The sequence below is a fragment of the Protopterus annectens genome, chromosome 3.part1, assembly GCF_019279795.1.
Source record: "Protopterus annectens isolate FY-2018-M chromosome 3.part1, PAN1.0, whole genome shotgun sequence".
Taxonomy (NCBI): Eukaryota; Metazoa; Chordata; order Ceratodontiformes; family Protopteridae; genus Protopterus; species Protopterus annectens.
Window position 1 is genome coordinate 1645494168 of NC_056732.1, and position 26492 is coordinate 1645520659.

At 37.4% G+C, this 26492-nt stretch overlaps 1 protein-coding gene across 4 annotated transcripts in view; it reads left to right on the forward strand.

The window, feature by feature from the left end:
* Positions 1-26492, forward strand: part of AKAP9 (A-kinase anchoring protein 9) — a 3155794-nt gene that overhangs the window by 2979930 nt on the left and 149372 nt on the right. For all 4 annotated transcript variants that reach the window (XM_044067665.1, XM_044067666.1, XM_044067667.1 and 1 more), the window contains one exon: positions 12715-12800. In XM_044067665.1, coding sequence (XP_043923600.1) covers positions 12715-12800 — 86 coding nt within the window. The remainder of the gene's footprint in view (positions 1-12714; positions 12801-26492) is intronic.

Consider the following 26492-nt stretch of genomic DNA (forward strand, 5'->3'; position numbering starts at 1 on the left):
GATTACTCAAGTCACAGGTACTGGCCCAAATGTTACACAGTCCGTCTCAACAGACGACTGTTGGCCCACACCCCGTTACTGTTCCTCCTTCAACTCTACCCCAGAGTTTGGAGTTGGAGTCTTCGAATGGTTGCTGCTACGGCTGGAGGACGGATACCCCTTCTGTTCCTTCAGCCTCTACTCTTATCTCCTCTTCCTTAGAGGGATTCGTGGTCGGGCTTCCATGGTCTCCTCCGAGGGGTGAGTGGCATCGGACCCTTGTCCGAGCCCGCTTCCCTTGGAGCCTCGGCCTTGGTGAGCTCGGCTCCGACATCTGCCTCGGAGACTTCCCTTCGGTGGCCCCTGGAGTTCCTAGCTCTTGGGCGGGTTCTCTCGGACCTGCCTGGGAGGGGAGCATTCGAGGTGATGAAGAGTGTACTGGCCACTGGTATCAGTCAGCAGTCTGTTCCCGTAGCTCCTCCCTCTATTGTACCTGTTGACATCTCTGCCACTTCTCTTGCTACAGGACCCAGAGATCCTCCGCCTCAGGTTTCCCCATTGAATTTCCCCCTCTTCCGAGGATTCTCCTGATGTTTCGGGAGATCCTCCTAGGAAGAGGACTTGTAAGAGGAAGCATGTAGACTCCCGAGTCTGTCACTGATACTGACTTTGATGAGTCAGAGGGATCCCTAGATCCCCTCTGAGGATGTCTCCTTCTCAGACATCCTAGAACTTCTGAAACAGAGGGAAACTGGCCCACCAGCAATCCCTCTGAGGATGAGTCAGTATACCTAGAGGCGCTTTGGATCTCGGCCCTCCACCTCCTGGGTATCTCCGCCTTCGACCCCTTATGCAGGTGATTGCACTAAAGGCGTGGGCAGCTCCTGACTCTGTAGAGCCAGTCCCTAGGAGGCCTTCAAAATTTATCACCGCCCGGCGACAAACAATTCCTTACTAAGGGTGTCTCCGCTGATGCCATGGTGGTGGCTGGCCACCAAAAAGGAACTTGCAGATCCTTCCGTGCCCGTCCATCCTCCTAATAAGGACTCTAGGACCATGGATAGGTACAGTAAGCGGATGTTTTCATCAGCGACCTTTGCTATGCTCGCTGAATTACCTATGTCACTTCACCAGACTCCAAAGGGATATCCTGAAGGAGCTGGGGGAAGTAGTTCAGGATTCTACAGCTGCAGGGGCTCAAGAAAAAATTGCTTCTCAGCTAGGAACCCTCAATTACATTGCAAACTCCTCCATGCGGCTAATATCTTATGCTGCGGATGGAGCAGTAGAGCCGCAGGCACAGGTGTGGCTCTTAGACGCCAAGCCTGGATGCGGCTATGTGATTTTATGGATCCCTTTAAGGCGTCCTTCACAAATTCTCCCTTTGATGGGTCAGCTTTGTTTGGCCCTCAGGTGAAGGAAACCTTGCCCAGGTGCGGGCAGGACGGCAAGACTCTTTCTGCTGTGGGGGTCCGTTTTCCACCCCTTCTAGGCCTTATCCCAAGGGACAGAAGGGTGGGAAGATGTGGTTCGTAAATCCCAAGGAGTCACGCCGGATTCACGTGGTCAGTTTACCCCTAGAGGCAGAGGGGTAACAACAACAGACGCCGCTCTAGAGGCAGAGGGGTCCGAAGAACCAGGGAAACAGGGAGCCTCTCTCTGATAAGCCCTTTCAGCATCCCTGAGGTGTTGCCCGGCTGTCCCTCCTTGGAGGCAGTCGGGGGAGATTATCACTGTACCCAGAAGCCTGGCATTCCCTCACTCAAGACAGATGGGTACAGTCGATCATATCCAAGGGTTACATAATTCCTTTCGTGGAAAGTCCCTTCCCTCAAGTTCCCTTCCAGATGTACCACCCGGTCTAAGGGACATTGCAGAGTTAGAAATCGCAAAACTACTGCAGAAAAGAGCCATTCAGCCAGTTACAATAGACCATTCAGAGCCCGGAATCTACTCAAGGTTCTTTTGGTCGCCAAAAGACGGGAGACTGGAGACCAATATTGGATCTCAGCAGACTCAACAAGTCTGTCAGGAAGACAAGATTCGAATGGTCACTCTTCAGTCAATTCTGCCCTTCTTACAGAAGGACAACTGGATGTGCTCAATAGATCTTCAGGACGTGTACTATCACATCAAAATTCACAGACGCTCCAGGAGATTTCTCCGCTTTCGGCTGGGGTCCAGTCACTTCCAGTTCAGAGCCCTGCCCTTTGGTCTCACTACAGCCCCAGAGTGTTCACCAAATGTATGGCAGTGTTCACGGCTCACCTGAGACGGCAAGGATTCCAGGTGTTTCCGTATCTCGACGACTGGCTCCTGTCAGCCACCACCAGGCATCAGCTTATACAAGCCAGGGATTACACAATAGACCTTTGTTCTCATTTGGGCATCTCAATCAACTTCGAAAAGTCATCCTTATCGCCCTGCCAGTCTATTACCTTCATAGGCGCAAACTTAAACACTGTTCGGATGTCAGCTACCCTTACAGAACAAAGAGTTTCAGACATTCAGACTCATGTCAGGATCATTCTGGCCAGCAAGAAAATACAGGCCAGAATGGTTCTAAAGGTATTAGGTCTCATGGCTGCGGCCATTACTCTTCTTCCCCTGGCTCGATTCTACATGCGCCTTCTTCAGTGGATGCTGTTCACACAGTGGTCATACCAGCAACTTCCAATGCGTCACCAGATTCTGGTGACACAGACATGCAAAGAGCATCTTGCTTGGTGGATCACATTGTCTCAGGTTCACCAAGGCAGGTGCTTTGTACCTCCGTCCCCGATAGCCACTGTCACCACGGATGCCTCCCTGATCGGGTGGGGGGGTCATTATCAGGGCAGGATGGTTCATGGGACGTGGCAACCGTTCGAGTACCATCTGCACATAAATGTCCGGGAGATGAGAGCAGTGCTTTTTTCGCTGCAAGCCCTCAACGACTTTCTTCCCGTAGGGATAATTGCAGTCCACACAGACAACATGTCTGTAGTTTGGTATATCAACAAACAGGGCGGAACCAAGTCCTACCCCTAGTGTCGAGAAGCTCAGACTTTGGCAATGGGCGATCTCCTCTCATCGGTTTCTGGTAGCAACGCATATCCCTGGGAAAACCAACATTATAGCGGACAGATTGAGCAGAGCTATCCTCATGCCTCACGAGTGGTCTCTCAAGCAATCTATAGCGGAAGAGATTTTTCTGGAATGGGGTCGTCCATGTTGCGATCTTTTTGCTACTCCCCAAAACAGCAAATGTCCAGACTTCTTCAGCCTCTTCCTCTATCAGGCCATCCCCAGAGACGCTCTGACCCAGGATTGGCCCCAGGGACTTCTTTATGCCTTCCTCCATTTCCTCTGATCCCTCAGGTGATCCAGAAAGCTACCGCTTTGAGAGCCAAATTGATTCTCATTGCCCCTTACTGGCCTCCACAAGTTTGGTTCCCGTTCCTCCATCATCACCTTTTGGTGCAGCCGTGGCATCTGGACCCAGTGCCAGATCTACTGATCCACCAATCCGGTCAGCTGCACCGGTCAATCCCTCTCTCAACCTCACAGCATGGTTGCTCCACTTCCTTCCTTAGCCAGGCTTCCTTTGATCTCTAACCCAGTTAGAGACATCATAGTAGCTTCACTAAAATCCTCTACCAGGAGGATTTACACAAGCAAATGGAACGTTTCTCTTATTGGGCTAAGGCCCAAAATATTGATCCTTTTACTGCCCCTGTTCAGGCAGTTCTGGACTTCTTAGCAGAGATTTTTCATGCAGGCTCCTCTTCTTCCACAGTCAGAGTTCAGTTGGCTGCTATTTCTAATTTTCATGTCGGGATAGCAGATCATAATATTATGTCCCATAGGCTCTGCAGGGCCTTCTTGAAAGGAATTTTCCTACTAAAGCCTCCAATCAGGAATCCTCCTCCTCAGTGGGATCTAAATTTAGTGCTGACATCCTTAATTCTTCCCCTTCGAGCCAGCTGTTTCTTGTTCCCTGAAATATCTTTCTTGGAAAACTTTATTCCTAGTGGCTATTACATCTGCCAGGAGGGTGTCTGAACTTCATGCTCTTCGGTTCGACCCCTATTTGATTTTTCACAAAGACAGAGTATCTTTGAGAACTAATCCATCCTTTTACCTAAGGTCGCTTCAAAAACAATCTGAATCAATCCATTGATCTCCCGGTATTTTTTCCTAACTATTCAGATAGAGCTGAACAAAAGCTACATTGTCTTGATGTCCACCGTCAGCTCAGATATTATTTGGACAGAACAAAAATTTAGAAAATCTGATCAACTTTTTGTTTCCTATGGATAATAAAAAGGCCTTCCTGTTTCTAAAGTGACTTTGTCCAGATGGCTTTCTTCGGTCATCACTGAAATTTATACGATCAGGGGAAAACAGCTGTGCTCAAAACCTAAAGCACATTCAACTAGGAGTTTAGCTACTTCTACAGCTTTTCAAGCTAGACTGCCTTTGGACACTATTTGTGCAGCGGCCACTTGGGCCACTCCTCACACTTTTGTTTCCCATTACAAATTGGACTTGGCCTCCAGGGACAGGGCCAGTTTTGGCTCTACAGTTCTCAAGAGTTTGTTCCATTGAGCCACCCAGGATAGAGGTGCTAGGGACGCGGTCCCATCAAGCAAGAATGAAGGCGAGATTGACAACTTAACATTAAGAAGTTATGTACCTACCATAACGTTCCATGTTAGTTGTCTTCTCGCCTTCTTTCTTGCGACCTCCCTCCTTCCCCCTGGCCTGGACAGACCTTGTATAAGAAACTTTTATGCTAAAGACCATTCAGACCTGGTCCTTTTTTCCATTTGTAAGTTTCTTCTTCCTTTGGGAAGTATTTTATGCTTGGTATTATTGCCCTTTGGCAACAAACGAGATCTGGGTATTTACTGCCTTGCATCATGGGATATGGGGCTGCCTCGAGCTGGTGAAAGAGACTCTCGAGCTTAGCAAGTGCCGAGTCGGAGCCGAGGGATCGGCTCCGAACCCATCAAGCAAGAAAGAAGGCGAGAGAAGACAACTAACATGGAACGTTATGGTAGGTACATAACTTCTTATTAACGGTATGTGGTTTGACCCAATTGCATGGCAAGGATATCGGGAGGTATACTGACTGTATGAATTTCAGTACAGTTTATCTGGAGTATGGGGTAGAATATGGCAGGCACTAGGACCCAGAACGGTGAAGCCAGCAGCCTGTCACATACATGATGCAGGTGCTGGTTAGTCCTGTTACTCTCCCATTCTCATCCCGCGCTCTGCTTGAGAGGGAGAAAACAAGGCCGAGAGAGAGGTGAGACAGCGATCAGGTTAGTGACTGTCTTTTCACAGGTTTACTTAATCTTTTTTACCTACATTACCATATAACGTATATTCTGTAAACAACCACCAGGAGCTGTAAAATACCTTTTGTTTTACGTGGATACTTATTTTTCTCAACATTTTGTTTTTCACATAATTGAACAACATAATAAACTGCATATAGCGATATGCAAACTGCAAAGTTAACATTTTATATCTGTTCCTTTATGCTTTTAGACAACAAATCTTAACAGTTTGATCATTTTATTAAGACATAAGGGCACCTTGTCCCTGTAGATTAATATTGTTATCATTACATAGTTTTAGTATTAGATGAGAACTATACAAAATATAAGTTGGATGTGTACTTCACTATTAACTGAGACTGTTGAAAACTAGATTCTGCGTTTTTGGCCACCTTTTATCAGTGTATTTATTTTTCATAACTTTATGCTGCTTATTTTAGGAGTCTATACATTTCAGTCTAACCAGATATAGGGAGGCAATGTGTTTTGGGAACTGTTGATGATTTTCGTTAATACACTGGCAGGGTCAACCAGATGCTAGTGTTCTGTGTCTTTTGGGGGCTGTTAATGACTTTCTTTTTTTTAATATAATATCCTGGCACGTGTCAAAGAGGTGCTAGATATGCAGTGTGTTCTGGGGGGCCATTTGTGGATAACATGTTTTTTTAATCTAATATGTTTTTGGAAGGTTAGTCAAGATACATTAGGATGGTTTGTCAATGTTTTGTTGTTGAAACAAACTTTACTCTTCATGAGTAAAGTGTGCGTGAGTGAACTTAAGTAAGATCAGGTGGAAGTTTCTGGCTGTGTGATGTGAAAGAAATATAGTAATGTAACCTTGGTGTTTTATTTTCATTATTTTAAACCTTGTAATTAGGCATTCATTATTACATTTATTGCTTGAATGCACCTAGACTCGAGCCAGGAGGTCGACTTTGGTCTCATGTGGCAGCGAAACAGTTAACTATATTATATATATTTTATATGTGCCCCCAAGACAGTTCTTCACGCAATGTGGCCCAGGCAAGCCAAAAGGTTAGGCACCCCTGTTCTAAGCAGTCTGGTTGTTTTTTGAGGTCTTAATTCCATCTGGCACAGCTTAGGACAGTAAATAGGTTAGTTGTGACATTTTTAGTCTTATAGACAATGAGTCTGACATATATGGTAATCTGATCAGTAGTGTCCCATGTAAGAATGAATCCCTGAATATGACCCAAGTTCATGTAGCAGTTGTTTGTTGGAAGAGCCACTCATGGACGTGACTGGCTAATGTCAGCTTTCTCATCCTATGGGGAAAGAACATTAGTTCCTTGTCATCTGATTGATTCCATGTAAAGTGGAGGATTTCACTTGCCAGAGGGTTATAACCCAGAGGATGTGAACTTTGCTGCTCCAAGTGTGTGATGGTATGTCTCAAGAGGTGAGTTTATGGAGGCATGCACGTATAAGTAAGAGAATGTATGGAGACTCCTGTGGTAATATAGGCACTCACATCAGCTGCCAGGGGGTGAGATTAGGGCTTAATATGGAAATGTCCTGAGAGTGATGGGTATCATACAGTTCCTGGACTGTGGGTAGACTATGGACAGAGTTAAATGATGTCAAAGCAGACATCCTTAGTGCCCCATTAGATAAAATTTGTTGTTTGGATCTCTTACCCAGGATGTTTTCAAAACAGTTGAAGAAAAGGAGAAAACTGTACAGTTAGTCAAGTAGCCGTTTCTTCCCTTATTCCATTTTATGACAGAAAGTATACCTGCCAAAGCAAAATAAGCAGTCAAAGAGAAAAGGAGGCTCATAAAATGAAGTGACAAAGAGAAGCTTGGGGGACTTCAGGGCCATTCAGTGGAAAGAGAGCAGTCGTGACTGCTGTGCCATGCACCTATTCCCTGCACCATTACCCAAAGTCTTACCCCAGCCATTAGATACTCCAGCCTCCTCTTGTCAAAACAAATAAACCAAAAGGATAAGGAAATGACTGTTCTTTTTACAGAATAGTGAAAAGAGAATGCAGAAGACAAATGGGCCTACAAGGAATATCACAGAGATACAAACTGCACTTCCTAACAAAAATTACAAACGTTCCAAAACAACAAAGAGATGTGATACATCCCATAGTAGAAAGGTCTAGCTCCTTCAGTGAGTTATGGAGAGTGATAGAGTGTACCAGAGAAGAAAGAAGGCACAGATTATTATTCAAGATTGTTCCTGAAGTCTAGGAAGGTCTTTGGAAGACTATCCCCGGCTTGTCAAAGTTATGCAGTTTTCTAACAGTTCCAGAATTCAAAATGCTGATTTTTAGACTATCCTACCCCTTTTGCTTTCAAATGCAGTAACAATCACTCTGGACCTCAAAGATGCCTACCTACATATCCCCATTGATAAAGACCTCAGGTGCTTACTCCAGCTTGATGCAGAGGGTTTTCTTTACTAATTTGCCTGTTTGCCCTTTGGATTAGCTGCTACCTCAGAAGTTTTTGCAAGTGCTTGACTGCAGTAATTATATACTTCAGAATCAAGGGCATTCATATCTACCCATATCTGAACAACTGCCTTATTTAGGCAAAGTCCCATGGGGGGGGGGTCATTAGGTTGCTGCTGATCACTTTAAGTTATTTCCAGATTCTTGGTATCGCTTTGTATCTCAGTCTTGCTAAACCAGACTTGACTGTAGAGCAGTGGCATTCTTGGGGACTTTGCTAAGCTCGTACAACCAGGAGGCCTTCTTACCTCTGAACAAACTGGAGTCTTTGACTACTTCCTGCAGACTTCCCAGAAGAAGGCAGATACTGCAGGATAATGCCTATAGAATTTTGTGGTGTGTTGCATTCATAATCTTGATGGTACCCTTGACAAGCCTGCGCATGAGGAAACTACAGTGGTATGTCAGAAGCATTTGGAGTCAGCCCACTCAGTCCCTGGAGGAGATAAGCTTTCTCCTGCCTTGCATTGAATACACACTCTTTAGATGTGTGCAACAATTTCTCAGCAGTCTAGGCATCTCTTCAAGCAGCGCCCCATCAATCAGACTGTGACTACAGATGGCTCAAACTCAACCTGGGGAGTCCTAATAAGAGATCTCAAGATCCAGAGCACCTAGGCCTAGGGGCACCACAAGAGGAATAGCATCATAAAGGAAAGATGGCAGTGATCCCAGGCACTTCAGGCCTTCAAGTCCATGTGGCTGTTTCCTCTCGTATTCCATTTTATGACAGAAAGTATACTATTCCATGAGCTGGCTCTGTTGTTCCTGCCAAGGGGAAATAATCAGTCAAAGAGAAAAGGGGTCTCATAAAATAAAGTGACAAGGAGATCAAAAATGAAGCTTGGGGGCCTTCAGGGACATTCAGTGGAAAGACAACAGTCCCAGTAGTTATTATTACTTTAACAGTGATCTTATTGCACATCTATCATTATGGTAATTTCCTTTCACAACTGTACTTTTCCGTAATACTGCAGCTTGCTGTTAGTGCTACCAGCAGAGGCAGGTTACAACTGGTAACAGACAACACACAATGATGTTGTGTGTAGACAGGGAAGGACTCATTCATAAGGACTGCGCAGGCTGGCAATGACTACTTGGAAGATATTCCTAGAGTCAGGCACACATGGAAGAGCCTCCTACACTCAGTCCTAGCGCAACTCCGTGATGGATCAGCTAAGCATACCATATGTCAGTCTTCATGAGTATATGTTAGACAGAGATGTTTTTCTGTACTTGGTCCACAGACAACTAAAGAAACACAGTTCCAGAAAGCCACAAGAAGAAGCTTGGGCTTTGGATGATTTTCCAGTGCAGCTTGGATGCCTTCTCCTTCAAATTGGCAACACTTTTTCTGTATACTTACCTTCTAATCACCCAGCACTCCACAGGGTGATCCAGAAGGCAAATGAAGAGGATCCACAGATGATTTTAGTAGCACCTTTTCGGCCTAGGTAGCATTAGTTGTTTCTCTTACTACAAAGGACAAGGGAGAAGCCATTCAATGTATTTCAACATGTCAACCTCCTGAGTTGGTTCAAGGAGTTTATTTAGTACAATCAAGTCTGTGGTCACTTAGACTAATAACATGATTGATTTGATACTGTTATCATTTGGGCACCTTTTTTCAGTACTTATCATGAGTGAAACTAGGAAGCCTCCCACAGGGAAGTCTTGTTTAGCTGAATGGAAAAGGGTTTCCATGCGAGTCAAAAGAGGAGGAATTAGGATCAGTGTTCTGCATCAGTGTCCATGATTCTGCAGTACCTATCATGTTTTTACACTTTGGGACTGACTTATGCCTTGTTGAATGTACATCTGTCAGCCTTTAATCCTGCATGCCTATAGATCCCCTTCTGGCCTCATTGCTGCCAGTTAAACAGTTCCAGAAGTGGTACTGCATTTAAGGTCACCTAGAAAGGATGTTGCTCCACCATGGGACTTTAATTTTTTCTTAGGAGAGCTGTCCCAAGGCCTCTTTGAATCAACAACATCCATCTCCCCAAGTTTTGAACTTGGAAGACAGCACTTCTGCTTGCTATCATGTCAGCAAGAATTTCTGAACCTCAGGTGGTGATTCGTGGAATCACGCTGAATCGCCGAAAAAAAAAACCTCACAAAAAGCCACTTTCAGCTAACCATAAACTATTTTTTGCAGGAGAAAACTCCCTCTACCCCTCATGTTTGTAGGTCACCCCCGTACTTTTATATTCCTACTCCTGTCTGCACGACAGTGTAGCTAAGGACAAAATCCATGGATGCTTATTGAAGTTACTTTGTGGCAGCAGCATTAACTAAAAGAATGCTCTCATTATATGCAAGGCAGCGTTCTTGATTGTTCATGAGGATAGGGTCAGCTTATGTACCAATCTTTTCTTTATGCCCAAAGTGGTCACTGGAATTTCTTTAAACCAGTCTTTCCACTTATCTGCATTGGTTTCCAACTCCACAAAACAAAGGAGAAAGGATTTTTACGTTAACTGGACATGATAACTGGAATACTGTCTGAATAGAACAAAGAATGCAAGAGTCTCAGATCAATTCTGTGAATTTGCATCTAAAAAAACAAGGGTCATATTGTATACCTGGCACATCACTTTTCAGCTCATTTCAAGAAACACAATAAAGGCTACAGCCACTTCCTATAAGCTTTTTATGTGGGGTGAGTGCACAAGCCATACTAGAGGCAGCAGCTTTCTCCTTAGCCCACAGATTTTCAGAACACTGCAAGTATGACATCATGTCTAAAAGCACAGCAGGCCTTGCCAGTGCTACACTTTAGGGCCTCCTACAACCTTCTGTAGGAAAGTAACCTCCACCCAACTCCCAACAGCTGTGTGAGTCTTACTATTGGTTATTACTGCTGCAACAGTTGAATCATACAGTGAACATAGTACAGTTGTGTAATGAACTTTCTATAACTGGATATGTTTTAGAAGAATCATCACTATTAAACCTTCCCTCCTCCCTCCCCTCTTTTCCCTTGTGGCATTCTAGGGCTGTGGATGGGTCTGTGATCACTACCACACCCACTCTGAACTCCACATCTACCCCTGCAGGTCCTCTAACCTCCTCAAGTCTAGATCAACTTAGGGGAGCCCATGTTCCTAGGATCTTTTTGCCCCTATGGTAGGAATACACATGAGGCAGGTCATTATAGGTCCTGCTGTAGGAGAGAAAGAAACCCAGGAGTCAGACTGGGGGTGCCTGCCCCCTACACCTAGGAGCATGAAAGTGGCATGGGCAGGTGTCACATTTTTATTGAGAATGTGTTAATGTCTTAGAGGTGCAGACATCCAACTGACCAAGAAGGGGAAGGCTCCAAAGCTTTGGAAATCAGGCCGGATAGCAGGCCACCTGGTGCAGAAGTCCCAGTAGTTATTATTGCTGTAACAGTGGTCATAATTGCACATCTGTCATTATGATAATTTCCTTACACAGCTATACTTTTCCGTAAAACTGCAGCTTGCTGTTACTGTCTCCAACAGAGTTTCATTTTTCTTGACTGGCTGTTTGACAGCTTATTTGTATGCATGTCAGTGTATACTTTGCAAATCTTTCTATATTTTTAGTGCATAAACTTTACAACAAATAAAAAAAGATGCAAAAGCAGCATATTATCTCATTGTGCAGTGTGCCCATTTTAAAAAGTTACATTTATTTCCAGCAGTGTTGAAAAGCTTTTAAAAAGGTGGTCACTTCTAGTGTTCAGCAAAACACTGCATGACAGAGATAGAGAAGGTAAACTGGCTACATTCTTTCCCATCCATTGCTAATGGTCAGACCCAGAGCAATTCCACATTCACCTCGTAAGATGGCAAATCAAGTCTCTGAACACTTATGCTCCTTTCCCTGATTTGTTCCTCTTGTTACACCTGAACTCAATTCTTGTATACATCGCTGATGTGGTACAGTTAGGGATAAAACCTCTTTCTGTCTCCTCATCATATGCAGCTGATTTGCCGGGCTACCTTGGCCTTTTATTGCCTCTCCTTTTTGCATTATGTTTTTTTCAGCCACAATGCTTCTGGCTTTTGATTTATTTGTTTTTGTGTTGCATAATGCCTCTTCATTTGTGTAAATATTTACTCCCGCTGTTCTCCTGCTACCCATCCTGCCTTTTGTGTTTTTGTGATGGTTTACTATCAAAATGATGAAAGTCATTCCAAAAATCCATTCAGAACCTCGAATTGAAAGGCCGACTCACAAATTTCACTTAGTTGAAATGTTGAATCTGCTGAACGAATTCAGCAGAGTCGACAATGTTGCCGAACATAACAAGTGATGTCCGCATAGGAGCTCAGGTAAGTATAACTGCTACACTTCACATCAAGTCTTTGCAGAAGGCAAGCCCCCCTGCGCCCCCCACACCCCCTGCTAACTATATACTCCAACTCCAAGATCGTACTACAGTGAGGAAAGGGATAAATGTCACAATCTGCACTGTACCACAATCACTAGCCCTTAGATCGACATCATATCAGCGAATGCACAGTGGCCTTCACTGATATAAACTACCGACGATCGGCAGCATGGTAATTGAACATCTGCTGTCTGATATCCCTTCTGCAGAGAATCTGCATTCGGGATTTTGATTGTAAACCATTTACGATATGTGGAAATTTCTGCGATATTGTCTGTGTTCATTTCTTCTGACTTTGAGTCACTGTGCTCCACTGTTGAATTAAAAGCCTATTTTATGTAATGCATCCATGTTTGCAACATTTCTTTAGGGCTTTCATTCACCCCACATGCAGACAGACAAGGTTCTTTAGGCAGCTTTGTGAATGATTATTTGTGTATTAGGGACAGAGTTACAAAAGGTGATTTTTTGTGTGTGCGGGTGCGCTTGTGTCACTTTAGCCACATCTTTTGTTTATTTTTCTTCTGTTTTATTTTCTTAACAATCCATTCTCTTTGCAGAATGAAGTACCTGGTACGTAGGTGGCAGAGAGCTGTAGGTTCAAGTCCTGGGAATATTAACAGAAATGGGTTTGGACAAAACACAGGTAAACCACATCTGATGTGTTCTGATAATTAATGATGAATATTCATAATAATAGGATATTGTTTTTGAATGACTACGTATTTTGTTCATTTTCATTTTGGGTGAAAGCAATTTATTATAACATTTTTCCTTGGCAGTCTAGATTAAGACACATTAGGTTTTCTCTATATCTGTCATAGTCATTACTGTCATATTTTTCATTTAATACCTGTGGAAAGGAGTCTAAATGTTTTTAAATAATTTTTACAGTTACTCATGTAAGCTGGTTCATTCCATGGTCATGGGAATGCTGGAGCCAGCAATCGGGCATCACCCCATTGCAGGATACGCATGCATACCCACTCACCTAAACACATGAGTGTGCATGCACACACACACACACACACACACACACACACACACACACACACACACACACACACACACACACACACACAGTCTTACTCTTACCCATACATATATGAAATGCACACTTAACAGGCAGATAAGGATCACCAATTTACCTATAACACATCATTATGGTATGGGAGGAAACTAAATCACTACACAAAACCCTTGTGGACATAGGAAGGACATGCACATTCCACATAAAGGACACCCAGCCGGGAACAATGAACAACTCTTGAAAAAAATCAAAATAAGCAAGATAGAAATATTTGTTTAGAAATTTAGAACAAAGTATAAGAAAAAAATAAACATTTGTGCCATAATTGAACACTGTGTTGTATACCTTGTAAATATGTAGAACACAACAGTCATCACAGTTGAGACATTTTTTTGTACCATTTGCTGTTAATACCTCTAATATCTATTTCAGCGCAGCTTAAGAGCCAGCCACCTACCCTTATTTCCCCATTTATTTCAGTGTCATGTAGTAGTTCCCCTACATTATATTGTTTTTTTAAAAATCTTTTTTGATTAGTAACTATTCACCTTATAGATTACTGACAGGGATGGCTCCACACACCATATAACTGGCAAGAATGCATGTACTAATTGTTAAGTCTTAAGAGCATCTGGAGGCCAAATGAACCCTACTACCCTGTGCGATGACCCACCCCTGTACCAGTAATCAAGGAACCTCAATCCTCACCAGTGGGGGATATAAACTGGGAGGATATCAAGTACACACTCAGCCAACTTCATGCTTCTTAAGACAGAAGTGGCGAACTTCATGACACCCATGCAGATGGACAATACAGTTACAACTGTTGAATCCTACACAAATGCACTCTATAAGCACTTACACGAGTGCATGGATCATGCTATCCCAAACAGAACCAAGACGCTATCCTCCAAAAAAAAAGGAAGCCAATCTCGTGGTCCCCTGCCATAAACAAACTCTACAACAGAAGGAAGAAACTGTTGCAAAAGAGTGTAAAATCCCATGAGTGGAAGAGCTCCCTGGTCAGCTTCAGTAAGAAGCTAAGATCTCTTATAAGATCCTCCAAAGCTAGCTATGAAAACAAAATCGCCACTGATTCTAAGGACAACCACATATCATTCTATAGCTATGTCAAGAATCTCATTGGCAACACCCAGATCTGCTCTGAGTTACAGCACAATGGGATGAAAATTACAGAATCAACTGATATTGCCAACATCCTAGCAGATAGGTTCAGTGCTAACTTTACCCCCACCCCCCCCACCCACTAAAAGACCCATATCTCTACAGGAAGAATGCAGAGTCCCTGTAATCACAACTGCGCAGGTAAAAGCTGCACTCTCTAAAGCCAAAAACACAGCATCCGTGGGACTGGACAATATCCCAGGCTGCGTTTTACATGAACTTCAGAAAGAACTGGCTCCCACCTAAGCACCATGTTCAGTCATAGCCTCACGCCAGGCTTTGTGCCCACTGAATGACGCACAGCAACAGTTATCCCACTTCACAAAGGGGGAGCCACCACTGATCCCGGGAACTATCGCCTTGTTAGCCTGACAAGTCTGGTCTGTAAGGCCATGGAACATATCCTCATGGAACTCATAAACAAATACATTGGTGACATCCAAACTCTGGATCCCACCCAGTTCAGGTTTGTGAAAGGCAGATCATGCCTCCTGAACCTGATCAACTTCTTTGAGGCAGTCACCAAAGCCGTAGACGAGGGTAAGGTGGTTCACACCGCCTATCTTGACCTCGCCAAGGCTTTCAACACCATCCCCATTCTGGAATTATAGCTAAACTCACTAAACTAGGTATAAATCCCTACATCACAAGATGGGTTGCCAACTGGCTCACTGACGGAACCCACACTGTAAAAGTTGCAGACTCCAAATCTGACTTCAAACCAGTGGCAAGTGGAGTACAGTCCTGGGAGCTCTCCTGTTTGGTATCTACTTCTCTGAAGTACAGGCTAACACAGAAGGCCTTTGGCTAATGAAGTTCACAGATGACTGCAAACTAGGAGCCCTAGTCGAGTCCCCAAGTAATGTGGACATCCTACAGAAGGGCCTCACTGAGACAGATGCCTGGTGTCAGAGCCATGGTCTCAGGCTCAATGCCAAAAAGTGCATTGTCATCCCCTTTGGTAAAAACTCTGTACCCATGAACTACCACATAGGCAGCAGTCTACTTCACGCTGAAAGTGTGATAAGAGACCTTGGGACCCAGGTGGACAGTAGTCTCTCCTTTGATAATCACATCGCCACAGTAGTCAGGAAATCCTTCTATGTGACACACCTCACCACAAAAGGGTTCTTATCCAGGAAAAAAGGTCATTGTTCTACTCTACTCGACACTCATTAGATCCATTATAGAGTACAACGCCCCTTTTGGAATGTACCTCACAAGACATCTGCAGCAGCTGGAAAGGCTACAGAAGTACCTCACAAAGAGGATTATTGGCCTCAAACAGATGCCCTACACTGACCGTCTAGGCTTACTTAGGCCCTAGGGCCGATAGCCTAGTACCTACCAATGAACCTACCTGTGAACACACAGTATTTCCAGGTGCAGCTGTCTGCATCAAGTACAGTTTCCGTTAGGTGCACACAGACACCACAGTCAGTCCGAAGCAGTTTTCTCATTTTTCTCTAGATCCTCAATAAGACTCTCCACTGGAACAGCTACAGAGTTGAGATATCAGCTAAGTGACCTAGCTAAGACCTCCAGCACACTGTCTGCCCAACCAGTGCTTTGTGTCCCTGCCCAAGTAGCTAACACACACACTTTTGAGGTTTGATTCACACACACACACACACACACACACACACACACACACACACACACACACACACACACACACACACACACACAGACACACACACACACACACACACACACACACACACACACACAGACACACACACACACCTGGGAAAGGCTGGCACTAGTTTACTAGCTATGCCCCCTTTTGCCCAGACTATAAGGTAGTTATCACTGCCACCAGCCAGTTTATCAGCTACTTTAAGGCCCTTAACAAAGGGTGTCCAAGTGTCCAGTCTTACTGTGTAATGTTAATATTAATTCAAATGATAGTTTGACTAAGAGCAAGGCTATTAGGAGTGGGCCACAGTGTCACCAAATAAGTATGCAAGTAGTCTCATAACTTAAATATCTCTAGACAGATCAGCCACAATGAAATATTGGAATATGTTTAATAATTAATAAAAGAACAAGAAAATACTCAGTATATATTTACAGTGACATCAGAGTTCAAAATCACAGGAAATATTTAAAACAACATGGCAGGACAGTCTCAAATAAATAAAGAAAAATATCTAAACTAAGCTTTGCTATATTCCTGACTGAGTATGAGAGAGTTACTATACCCTAGTTAACTTACAGAGCAAGGCAGATGTGTGGTGACTGGATCTTCTAGTTGTTGTCAGGTCAAAGACCGAGTACAGAATGCTGTCTCTCTCTCAGAAACTTCTTAAACTAATACCTCAGATATTACTGCTGGGATAGCTTGCAGAATGACATCATTTCATGTCATCTGACTCTATCTCTGATGAAACCCCCACTGCTGGAAGCTAGCAGTATTTAGCATCTGCCTGTGAAAATTTGTTCCTAATAACACTCACCAAACCTGCCACTGTTCTGTACTAAGAACACTAAGCTGGCTTGAACTTTCCCACCATCAGCTTGTTTTAGCTCATAAAATAATATATAATCCCCCACCTACCAAGCTGTTATTACCATTTCCCCATTATTGTCTTCCAAACTGTTCTCTTCAGTCAAATGATAAGCAACTCCTTCACATCTACAAAACAACCAAAAAATAATACGAACCTGTCTGTACTCCAACTGCATGGCCAATGCCTGGAGCACAGTCCCTGCTTCATGTAGGTAAATACCTCACCTTCACTAGAAGAATTCCTCTCCAACTCCCACCACTGCTCCTGTTCCACACCAGATTAATAATTCCTCATAGGCACATTTTGTAATAACCCCACTGACTCAGTTCTTAACTTTACTACCTTATCTCCCCAGATACCTATTTAATATCTCCTCTGTTGTCTCCTGTCTGTGCACTGACAGTAATTGCCTTCTTTCGTCCCCCTATGGGATCTCTATGTAGCATCCTTACTTCTGTCTACTGCTTTACTACCATTTTATCTCATCTGTCTTCCCTCTACAACTCCCTTATTCTGCTATATGACTCTTCTCTCCAATATATCTCTTTTATGCTACATTTCTTAGAAACTCTTCCTTATGTTTCACCTCTGTCTCTTCTTTCCTTCTTATGACTACTAATACTTGACATTCATTAATCTTATTCCTTGTGTCTTGCATTTCCAAGCAAAATTTTAACTTGTATATGCTTACATTGCAAACTTATATTCCAGTCTATGCTAAGTGTAGTTTATTCCATTTGTAAATGTGACTATTTATAATTTGCCTTTTGAAAGTCTCGCTTCATTATTTATTTTTTTATAAATCACTGCCTTCAGATACTTCCTTGCGTAAACAGTGTACCTCTCTGACTTTTGTAACCATTTAGCACTTGCAAAAGACAAACAAGTAAAAATAGTATAGACTTGAGTACACCTAGCCTAGTTAATATCCATCAAACTCTCCAGGAAGAAAGCGCAGACTGACCAGATCAAATGCTGAGCAGAATTTCAAATGGAGTCACTTTAGTCGAAGAAATTCCGAAGGGATGTCCTGTAATGAGCCTGTACTGGGATGTATTCAGTTAACACATTAGAGTCTACCTTTCTGCATTAGGCAAAGAAATCTTGGCCTTCATCTTCCTGCTGGGTTAAAGTTTTAAATCCAAATACCTTCCCCACAGTGGTGCTCAGTTAATTAGAAAGTTTTAATCCCAAGTGAGATGACAAAGTTTATGACCGGAAGTAGTAGTCTAAGGACCCCAAATCTGTATGTGTGTTTCAGTTCCAAATCTCTGCTGCAATCAATTTCTGTAGACAAAAAGAAATGGTCATTTGTTATGTATAACTTGTCACATATCACATCTTCACTGCATCTTTACTGACGAAAGAGTTGCAGGTTTAAACAATTTTCACATTTTCAACTTATCTACATTTCATCTGAAAAACAATTGAATCTTTTTATGCAGCTTTCATTTTTCACATGTTTTGCAGAATATTTACTGAAAAATGTCAGGTTTGCTCAATTTTCATATTTCACATCTCTGTTGCATTTTTTTACTGGAAAAACAATCAAATATAAGTTTTATACAGCTTTCTCAACTACATTGCGTGTGGAAAAAAGTCACCAGTAAGTGAAATGGTGTAGTCATTGTAATTCTCTCTGTTGATTCAGCTTCAGTCTAGAAGGTAGCTATAAATGTAGTTAGTGGGATAAGTGTACCTAGTTGACAAGTGTAAAATACAATAAATGTTCACGTTTTCCTGTTTGCATAGCATAAAAAACATTATTTCCTTACTTTTGTGACTGACAATATTTATACATACGTTAACTTCTCTCATGAAATTAACTTCTGACTCACAAAATTACATTTATCATGTGCAGGGAAAGTGCATATAAAGTAATCTTAGACAAAAATAAATATGTCAGCCTGAATTAATTCTTATCTAAATAATGTTATTTTTTAACCTTTTGTATAGTCAACCATGAACTGTAATATATGCACCATTTTAGCATACTGACCTTTGTGTGTGTGTGTGTGTGTGTGTGTGTGTGTGTGTGTGTGTGTGTGTGTGTGTGTGTGTGTATGAGTGTGAGTGATGTACAGTAAACTCTCAGTTAACTGGCACCCATGGAGATTGGTAGATGCCGAATAAGTGTAGTTTCTGGTTGCTTGAGAGTTACTATTTAAAACAGACCTGACAAATACTGTACCCTATACTCTACCATACCATACCATAAACTCTGTATTAATTTGATTTTAATATTGAAATACAATAATTAAAAGCCTGGCTGGAATAATAATATTTTAAACTTATATTTATCCTAGAAAGTGTGGCAAGTGGAATGGTTCTCAGCGGCATGCTGAGTAGATTGGAATTGAATGAACTGAACAGAGAGAGAGAGAGCATGAATACATGTATGAAAGCTGAAGTGACTGTGTATGAGAGATTGGAGAGATGTATGAAAGCTGAAGAGAGTGTGTGTGAGAGATCTGAGAGAGAAAGAGTGAGTGAATACATGTATGAAAGCTGGAGAGAGACCTGTGTGTGTGTGTGTGTGTGTGTGTGTGAGAGAGAGAGAGAGATCAGAGAGAGAATGTGCAATCTGATGTAAACTGAGTATAGAGCGAGTGTTTACATTTTAGCAATTTGACTTGCTTGATTTGACTTGTTCTCAGGTTGGGGAGAGAGGGGAATTTATTTGTATATACAACAACAAAGACCAACAGTGAGTCCCAGCTCTACCTTCCAAAATAGTAAAATTTATTCAGTTCGAACAAATCTTTTCTCTAGCGCCTCGGCCAACAGCCTTTACAGAGTAAAACAAAGAAACTCTTAAAAACTTCAGAATATATACAAATTGAAGCAATAAATCAATTATACAATCAGATAATTTAAAAAGATGTAATGCATATTTAAAGTCACAGTTTTAAATAAGACTTTGCCAGTTACATTCTCTGTTCATACCATATGGATGTAAAGTACCATACTTCATAATTAAAATAGATTCCTTCTGTCTCAATATATTCTTTTTTTCCCCTTTTTTTTAAAAAAAAAAAAAGGGGTTTTTTTCCCAAAAATTTTTAAAAAAGGGTTTTAAAATTTTAAAAAATTTTTTAAAAATTTTTTTTTTTTTTTTCCCTTTTAATTTTTTTTTTTTTTGTTTTTTTTTTTAAAAAAGGTTTAAAAAAATTTTTTTTTTTTAATTTAAAAAAAGGGTTTTTTCAATAAAATTCCCTTTTAATGAAAAAATTTTTTTTTTTAAATTTTTTTTTTTATTTTTTAATAAAAAAAAACAAAATGTTTTTTAAAACCCTTTTTTTTTTTTGGGGTTTTTTTTAAAAAGGGTTTATTGGGGGTTTTTGTTTTTGGGGGTTTTTTTTTTTTTTTGGGTTTTATTTAAATTAAATAAAAAATTTAAATAAAAAAAAATTTTTTAATTAAAATTTTATAAAAATATTTTTAAAAAAAATTAAATTTTTAATAAAAATTTTTTTTTTTTATTTTTTTTAAATTTTTTTTAATTTTGGGTGGTTTTTTTAAAAAATTATTAAAATTAAATATAAAAAAAAATTTTTTTTCCCAAAAAAATTTGCTTAAAAAGAAAAAATGTTTTTTCCCAAACCAAACCAAAAAAAAAATTATTTTTAAAATGGGGCCAACCCCAAAAACAAATAAAAAAAATAAAAGGGGAAAAATTTTTTTTTTTGGGGGGCCCTTTAAATTTAAATTTTGGGTTTATAAAAATTTAAAAGAAAATTAAAAAAAATATTTTTAAAAAAAATTTTTGTGTTTTAATTTTTAAATTTTAATTAAATTTGATTTTAAAAATTTATAAAAAAATTTTTGAATTATATTAATTTAAATTTAATTATATTTAATTATATTTGGTTTTAAATTAAAATATTTATTTTTTTTTTTTTTAATAATTAAATTTTTGTTTAAAAATTATTTAATTTTATTATTATTTTTAAAATTTTTTATATATTTTTTTTTTTGTAAAATATATATATATATATAATAATTTTTTAAATTTTTTTTTTGTATATATATATATATATATATTTTATATATATTATATATTTAATAAAAATTTATATATGTATATTATTTATTATTATTATATATAATATTTATTTGTATTAATATTATATTTATATTTTATATATTATTATATATTTTATATATATATATTTTTTAATAATTTATATATATATATCAAAAAAATTTTGTTTTTTTAATTGATTTATATATGTTTATTATTGGTTTTATTATATATATATATTTATATTTTTATATATATATTTATATATATATATATATATAATATAATATTATAAAATTTTATATTTAAATATATATATTTATTATTTATATATAATAAAAAAATTTAAAATAAATAATGGTTTTGTTTTATTTATATATATTGTGTTGTATATATTATATATTTTGTTTGTTTATAATATTTTGTATATATATATATATATATATATATATATATTTTTAAAATATGTGTTTTTTTATATGTATATATATATATATATATATATATATATATATTTATATTATATATTATATATATATATAATATATATGTTTGGGGGTTGTATATTATAATATATATATATAATATATTTATGTGATATATATATTATATATATTAATTTTTATAATATATATATATAAAAAATTAATTATGTAAATTTTGTTAATATATATTATATTAAAAATAATATATATTTAAAATTGTTTATTATTTTAATTTTTTTAAATATTTTAAAAAAATTTGTTTTGGGAAAAAAAAAAAAAAAATTATTAATTTGTTTTAAAATTTAAAATTTTAAAATTTTTTTATTTTATTTTATATAAAATTAAAAATAATTATATTATTAAATATTAAAATTTTTTAAAAATAATTAAATAATATTTTTTTAAAATTTATTAATTTTTATTTATTAAATTAATTAAAAAGTTTTAATTAAAATTTTTTAAAATTTGTTAAAATAATTAATTAAAAAAAATTTAAATTTTTTAAAATTAATTTTAAATTTTGGTGTATTTATATTTATTTTTATTTTTTAAAATAAAAGGGAAATGATAAATATATATAATATTAATTATTAAAATTAATTTTTTTTAAATAAATAATAAAATTATTAAAGAAACATTTAAAAAAAAATTATAACAAAAAAAATTTTGTTTAAAAAATTTTATTTTTTAAAAATTTTAAATATTATTTTTATATTGTATAAAATATATATTTTATATATATATATATATATTTTAAATATTTTTATATATATAATTATATATTTTATATTTTATTATATATAATATATAAATTATATTTTTATAATTTATATATATATATATATATTTATGTATTTTTTTAAATTTTATTTAAAAAATATAATATATATATGTATGTTTGTTTTTTAATAATATTATATATGTATTTTTTTAAAATAATATAATGTATGTATTGCATAATATAAAAAATTTTAAAAAATTTTTTGTTTTATGTATATTTTAAATATACATAAAATATATTAAATTTTATATCATATTTTTTTAAATATTTTATATTTTTATAAAAAATAAAAATATGTAATGTGTGTATTTGTATGTGGGAATATATTAATAAATATTTTGTGTTGTTTTGTATATATATAATAATATATATATATGTTGTTTTTTTATATATATATATATATATATTATTTTAATAATTTGTATTAAAAATTTTAAAATTATGTGTAAAATTTTTTTGGTGTGTTTTATTTTTTTTAAATATATAAAATTATATTTTTTGTGATTATATTATATATATTATATATATGTGTGTATGTATTATATATATAAAATATATATATATATATATATAAAAAAAAGTGTGTTTGTGTGTTTTAAATATATTTTATATATAAATAGAATATGTATGGGTATATATATTTGTAAATGTATTATATATATATATATATATAAAAAATAATATATATTTATATGATGTGTCTATATATGGGGTATATATATATATATATATATTTTAAAATTATATATATATATATATTGTTGTGTTTTTTTAAACATATATATAATATATATATATATATAATATACACATATGTATTGATCATGCCAAATGTCTCACACTGAGAATGGAAAAAATTATATAAAAGAAACAAACCACTAAATAATGCCCAAAAATTTTGTTGCTTTGACATTTTTTATATCATTATATTACAATACATACAAAAAAATTTTGAATTTTTTTAAAGTTTCACAAACTGTCATTTTTTGGGAAACTTTACAGTGGATTTATATTTATTCTTTTGTTAGTCAGAATTGAATTTTACATTGTAGCAAGAATTTCCCTTTTTTAGTGATTGTTTATTTGATGTTTACATAAATATAAAAAAAAAATTTTAATTGTAAATTAGAAGGTAATTAACACTGAATTTCTTAGATAGAAATTTCATTTTTTTAGATATATTGATATCTTCATAATTTCTGACAAACTAATAGCAATATCTCCATGCTTTGGGAAAGAAAAGATCAATTTATGTGTATTATGGATTTTCCCATGTTCAATAACATGCATTTTTCTCTTCCCCCAGTTTTGATAATAAATGAAACTGAAAATGTATAATGTAAGAAAGTAATAATATTATGCATGACATTCTTGGTCGGGTTTTTAAACATTTTGGGACTAAGGAAACACTAAATTTTTTTTTTCATGGAATTAATCAAGGAATATTTACACATCCTGTGAATTCTAAACATATGCAGTAATATACTGTAAGTGTTTAAGTTCAGAATGCACAGTCATGAGTTGATATGCTTATCTGACTTAATTGTGATAAGTGAATTTTTGAAAAAAACCCATAGTAAAGTATCCCAGATTGCATTAGAAAATGTAGAGTAGTCTTAAAAAGCTAAATTAATAACTGTTTAACTTAATCTTGACTGCAAGATCAGTTACTTTAATCTGTAGACAGTTTTTAAAAAGACTTTTTTTTTTCCCACATATTTAAAAAAAAAACAAAATATAATAACAGCCACAGAATTTATTTCAAATAAGTTTATAAAAACATACAACCATAGTTCTGATTTTAGTGAAACAGGGATAAAGCAAAAAATAATATAAAAGGCACAAACCATATCCTCCACTTTAAATTTTACAAGGGGTTTTACCTCAACAAATGATTTACACTGCTGGGGGGTTTGCAGCAGTGGTATCCATACCACACCAACACACACCACACACACACACACACACACACACACACACTAACCCCATTACCCAATTTAGAATGTCCATTCCACCTACTGATGTCTTTAATTTAGAGGAAACCAACCACATAAAAAAAAAACCACAGGAGGTGCAGACTCGCACAGAAGGGTGATAATCCAACCAGAGGACCTCTTGATGTGAGGTGACAATTCTAACCACTGCACCACCGTGGCAATCTGGGAAATCTGGAACAGATTTAGTATACCAGCGTTTGCATTAGCATGAATTTTCATCTGAAGGATGTGAAGTTTGAAATTCAAATTACTGCCATTATTTATTAACTGCAGTCCTCAATAGTTTGCCAGAAGGTAAAAATTTTACAAGGAACAGACTAAAAATATGATACTTGAAATGTAGGCATGCATCTGTTTGCCAACCAGCTGTAGAACTTTTCAAACTCTTCCCAAAATAGGGCCCAAAAGGGCCCAAAATCACAAAAGATTTTTAAAAATTGCTCTATGTACTTAAAAAGGGGAAAAATAACAGGTGTTTTATTTTGCATGTTCTGATTTGAAAATGACATATTTTATGTGAAAAAGATATAGAATATGAGACTAAATCACAAAGAGACTTTTATGAGACAACATTCAGGGTCAGCTGAGGGCTAAGGTCACATGTATGGAACTGTAGCTATAATATTAGGGTCCATCTTGATAGGCCTCCAGTTAGCGATCTACATAATTCTGTTATAGGTGTGCAAGATGTTTATTCTCCTTTCCTTACTACATCATAACGAATATGAGACTAAATCACAAAGAGACTTTTATGAGAAAACGACCAAATGTATGAGACAACATTCAGTGTCAGCTGAGAGCTAAGGTCACATGTATGGAACTGTAGCTATAATATCAGGGTCCATGTTGATAGGCCTCCAGTTAGCAATCTACATAATTAAGTTATATGTGTGCAAGATGTTTATTCTCCTTCCCTTACTATATCATAACTCCTCCCCAAGGGACCGGATTTTTGGGGGGGGAAACCCAGAGCCCCACCCACATGCTCTCCCCCCTGCCAACACAGCCCGCCCCAAATCCACCCACCCAAAGCCCCCCCCCACAGCCCTTCCAGGGTCCCGTTACTTGGCTATTTCTTCCCCTTTTAGACACTGTTCAAATCTGTGTGCATACTGTTTTATGCTTTAGTTCTACAATGATTATAGGCAGTTGGATTTAATTTACAACTTTTATTTCAAACATTATAGCCCAAACACTGAGACATTTACTAAACCTAAACAAAGCAATAGTCTTACAATGAAAACAGACTTGGCATTAAAGGTTCTCTACTTTTGAAACTCACATTCAATGAAACAGCATTGAAACCCACATTCAAAGAAAATGCATCTGGCCAGGGCAGGTTATTTACCTTTGAACTGTTTTCAAGCAATAGGCTCCTTGCACACTGTTAGGGCCATGCAAAAGTTTTGATTTACCTGATTGTATTAATTATAATATATAATTGAATTATATCCCTTAAGTAAAAGTAATCTGAATAATTCCACATTAAAGATATATGAAACTAATGAAGATGTTGTTGCTAGAAAACTGTATATTTCAGTGTTTCATCTACAAATTCAGTGCCTGCTGCCATCAAAGAATAAAATTGCCTATGTTAAATTAAAAAAATGGTAAGCTGGTATATTGCAATAGAAAATGGATGGCAAGCTGAAAAACAGGTTCATAGTTATTAGGCATCTCATCCAAAGGAGGACATCCTCAGGACTGCAGCATACAGATGTACATGCTGTAGGAATAGAACCTCAAGCCTCTCCATTAAGATGCAAGTATTCTACTTGTGGTGCTACTAACATAGCTTTAAAACTTTATACCACAATAGAGATACTATTTGCTAAACAAAACAGTTGCACATTGTAAATAGACTTGGCATGAGCAGCAGTGAACTTAGCTTCCCTTAAAACTCACAGTTCCTTGAAAATGCACTTGAAAATAAATTCCACCTGCAAACTCTAACTTGGGCATTTCACTTTCTCTATCCCTCACAAACATACCATACCCCAAGGCCTCAACCTTAGTGCAAGAAATCTGGACAAAGCCTAAAATAAATAGGGACAGATTATAAATATGGCTCTCATAAACTTAGAAAATTGCAAGAGTAACAAGGATTTGTGTTAGTATGCATTTTTCTAAATGATATGACATCTAAAACTGAAATGTCTCATTATTTAGCAACTTCAATCCTTTTAGGAGGAATATGGGGCAAAAATCTGGACATTCTGCAAAAACCTGGACAGCTGAGGTATGCTACTCCCTCAACACACACACACACACACACAAAATAATTCTGGTCAGACTTGAATTAGTTTCTGAGGGGTAATTTTCC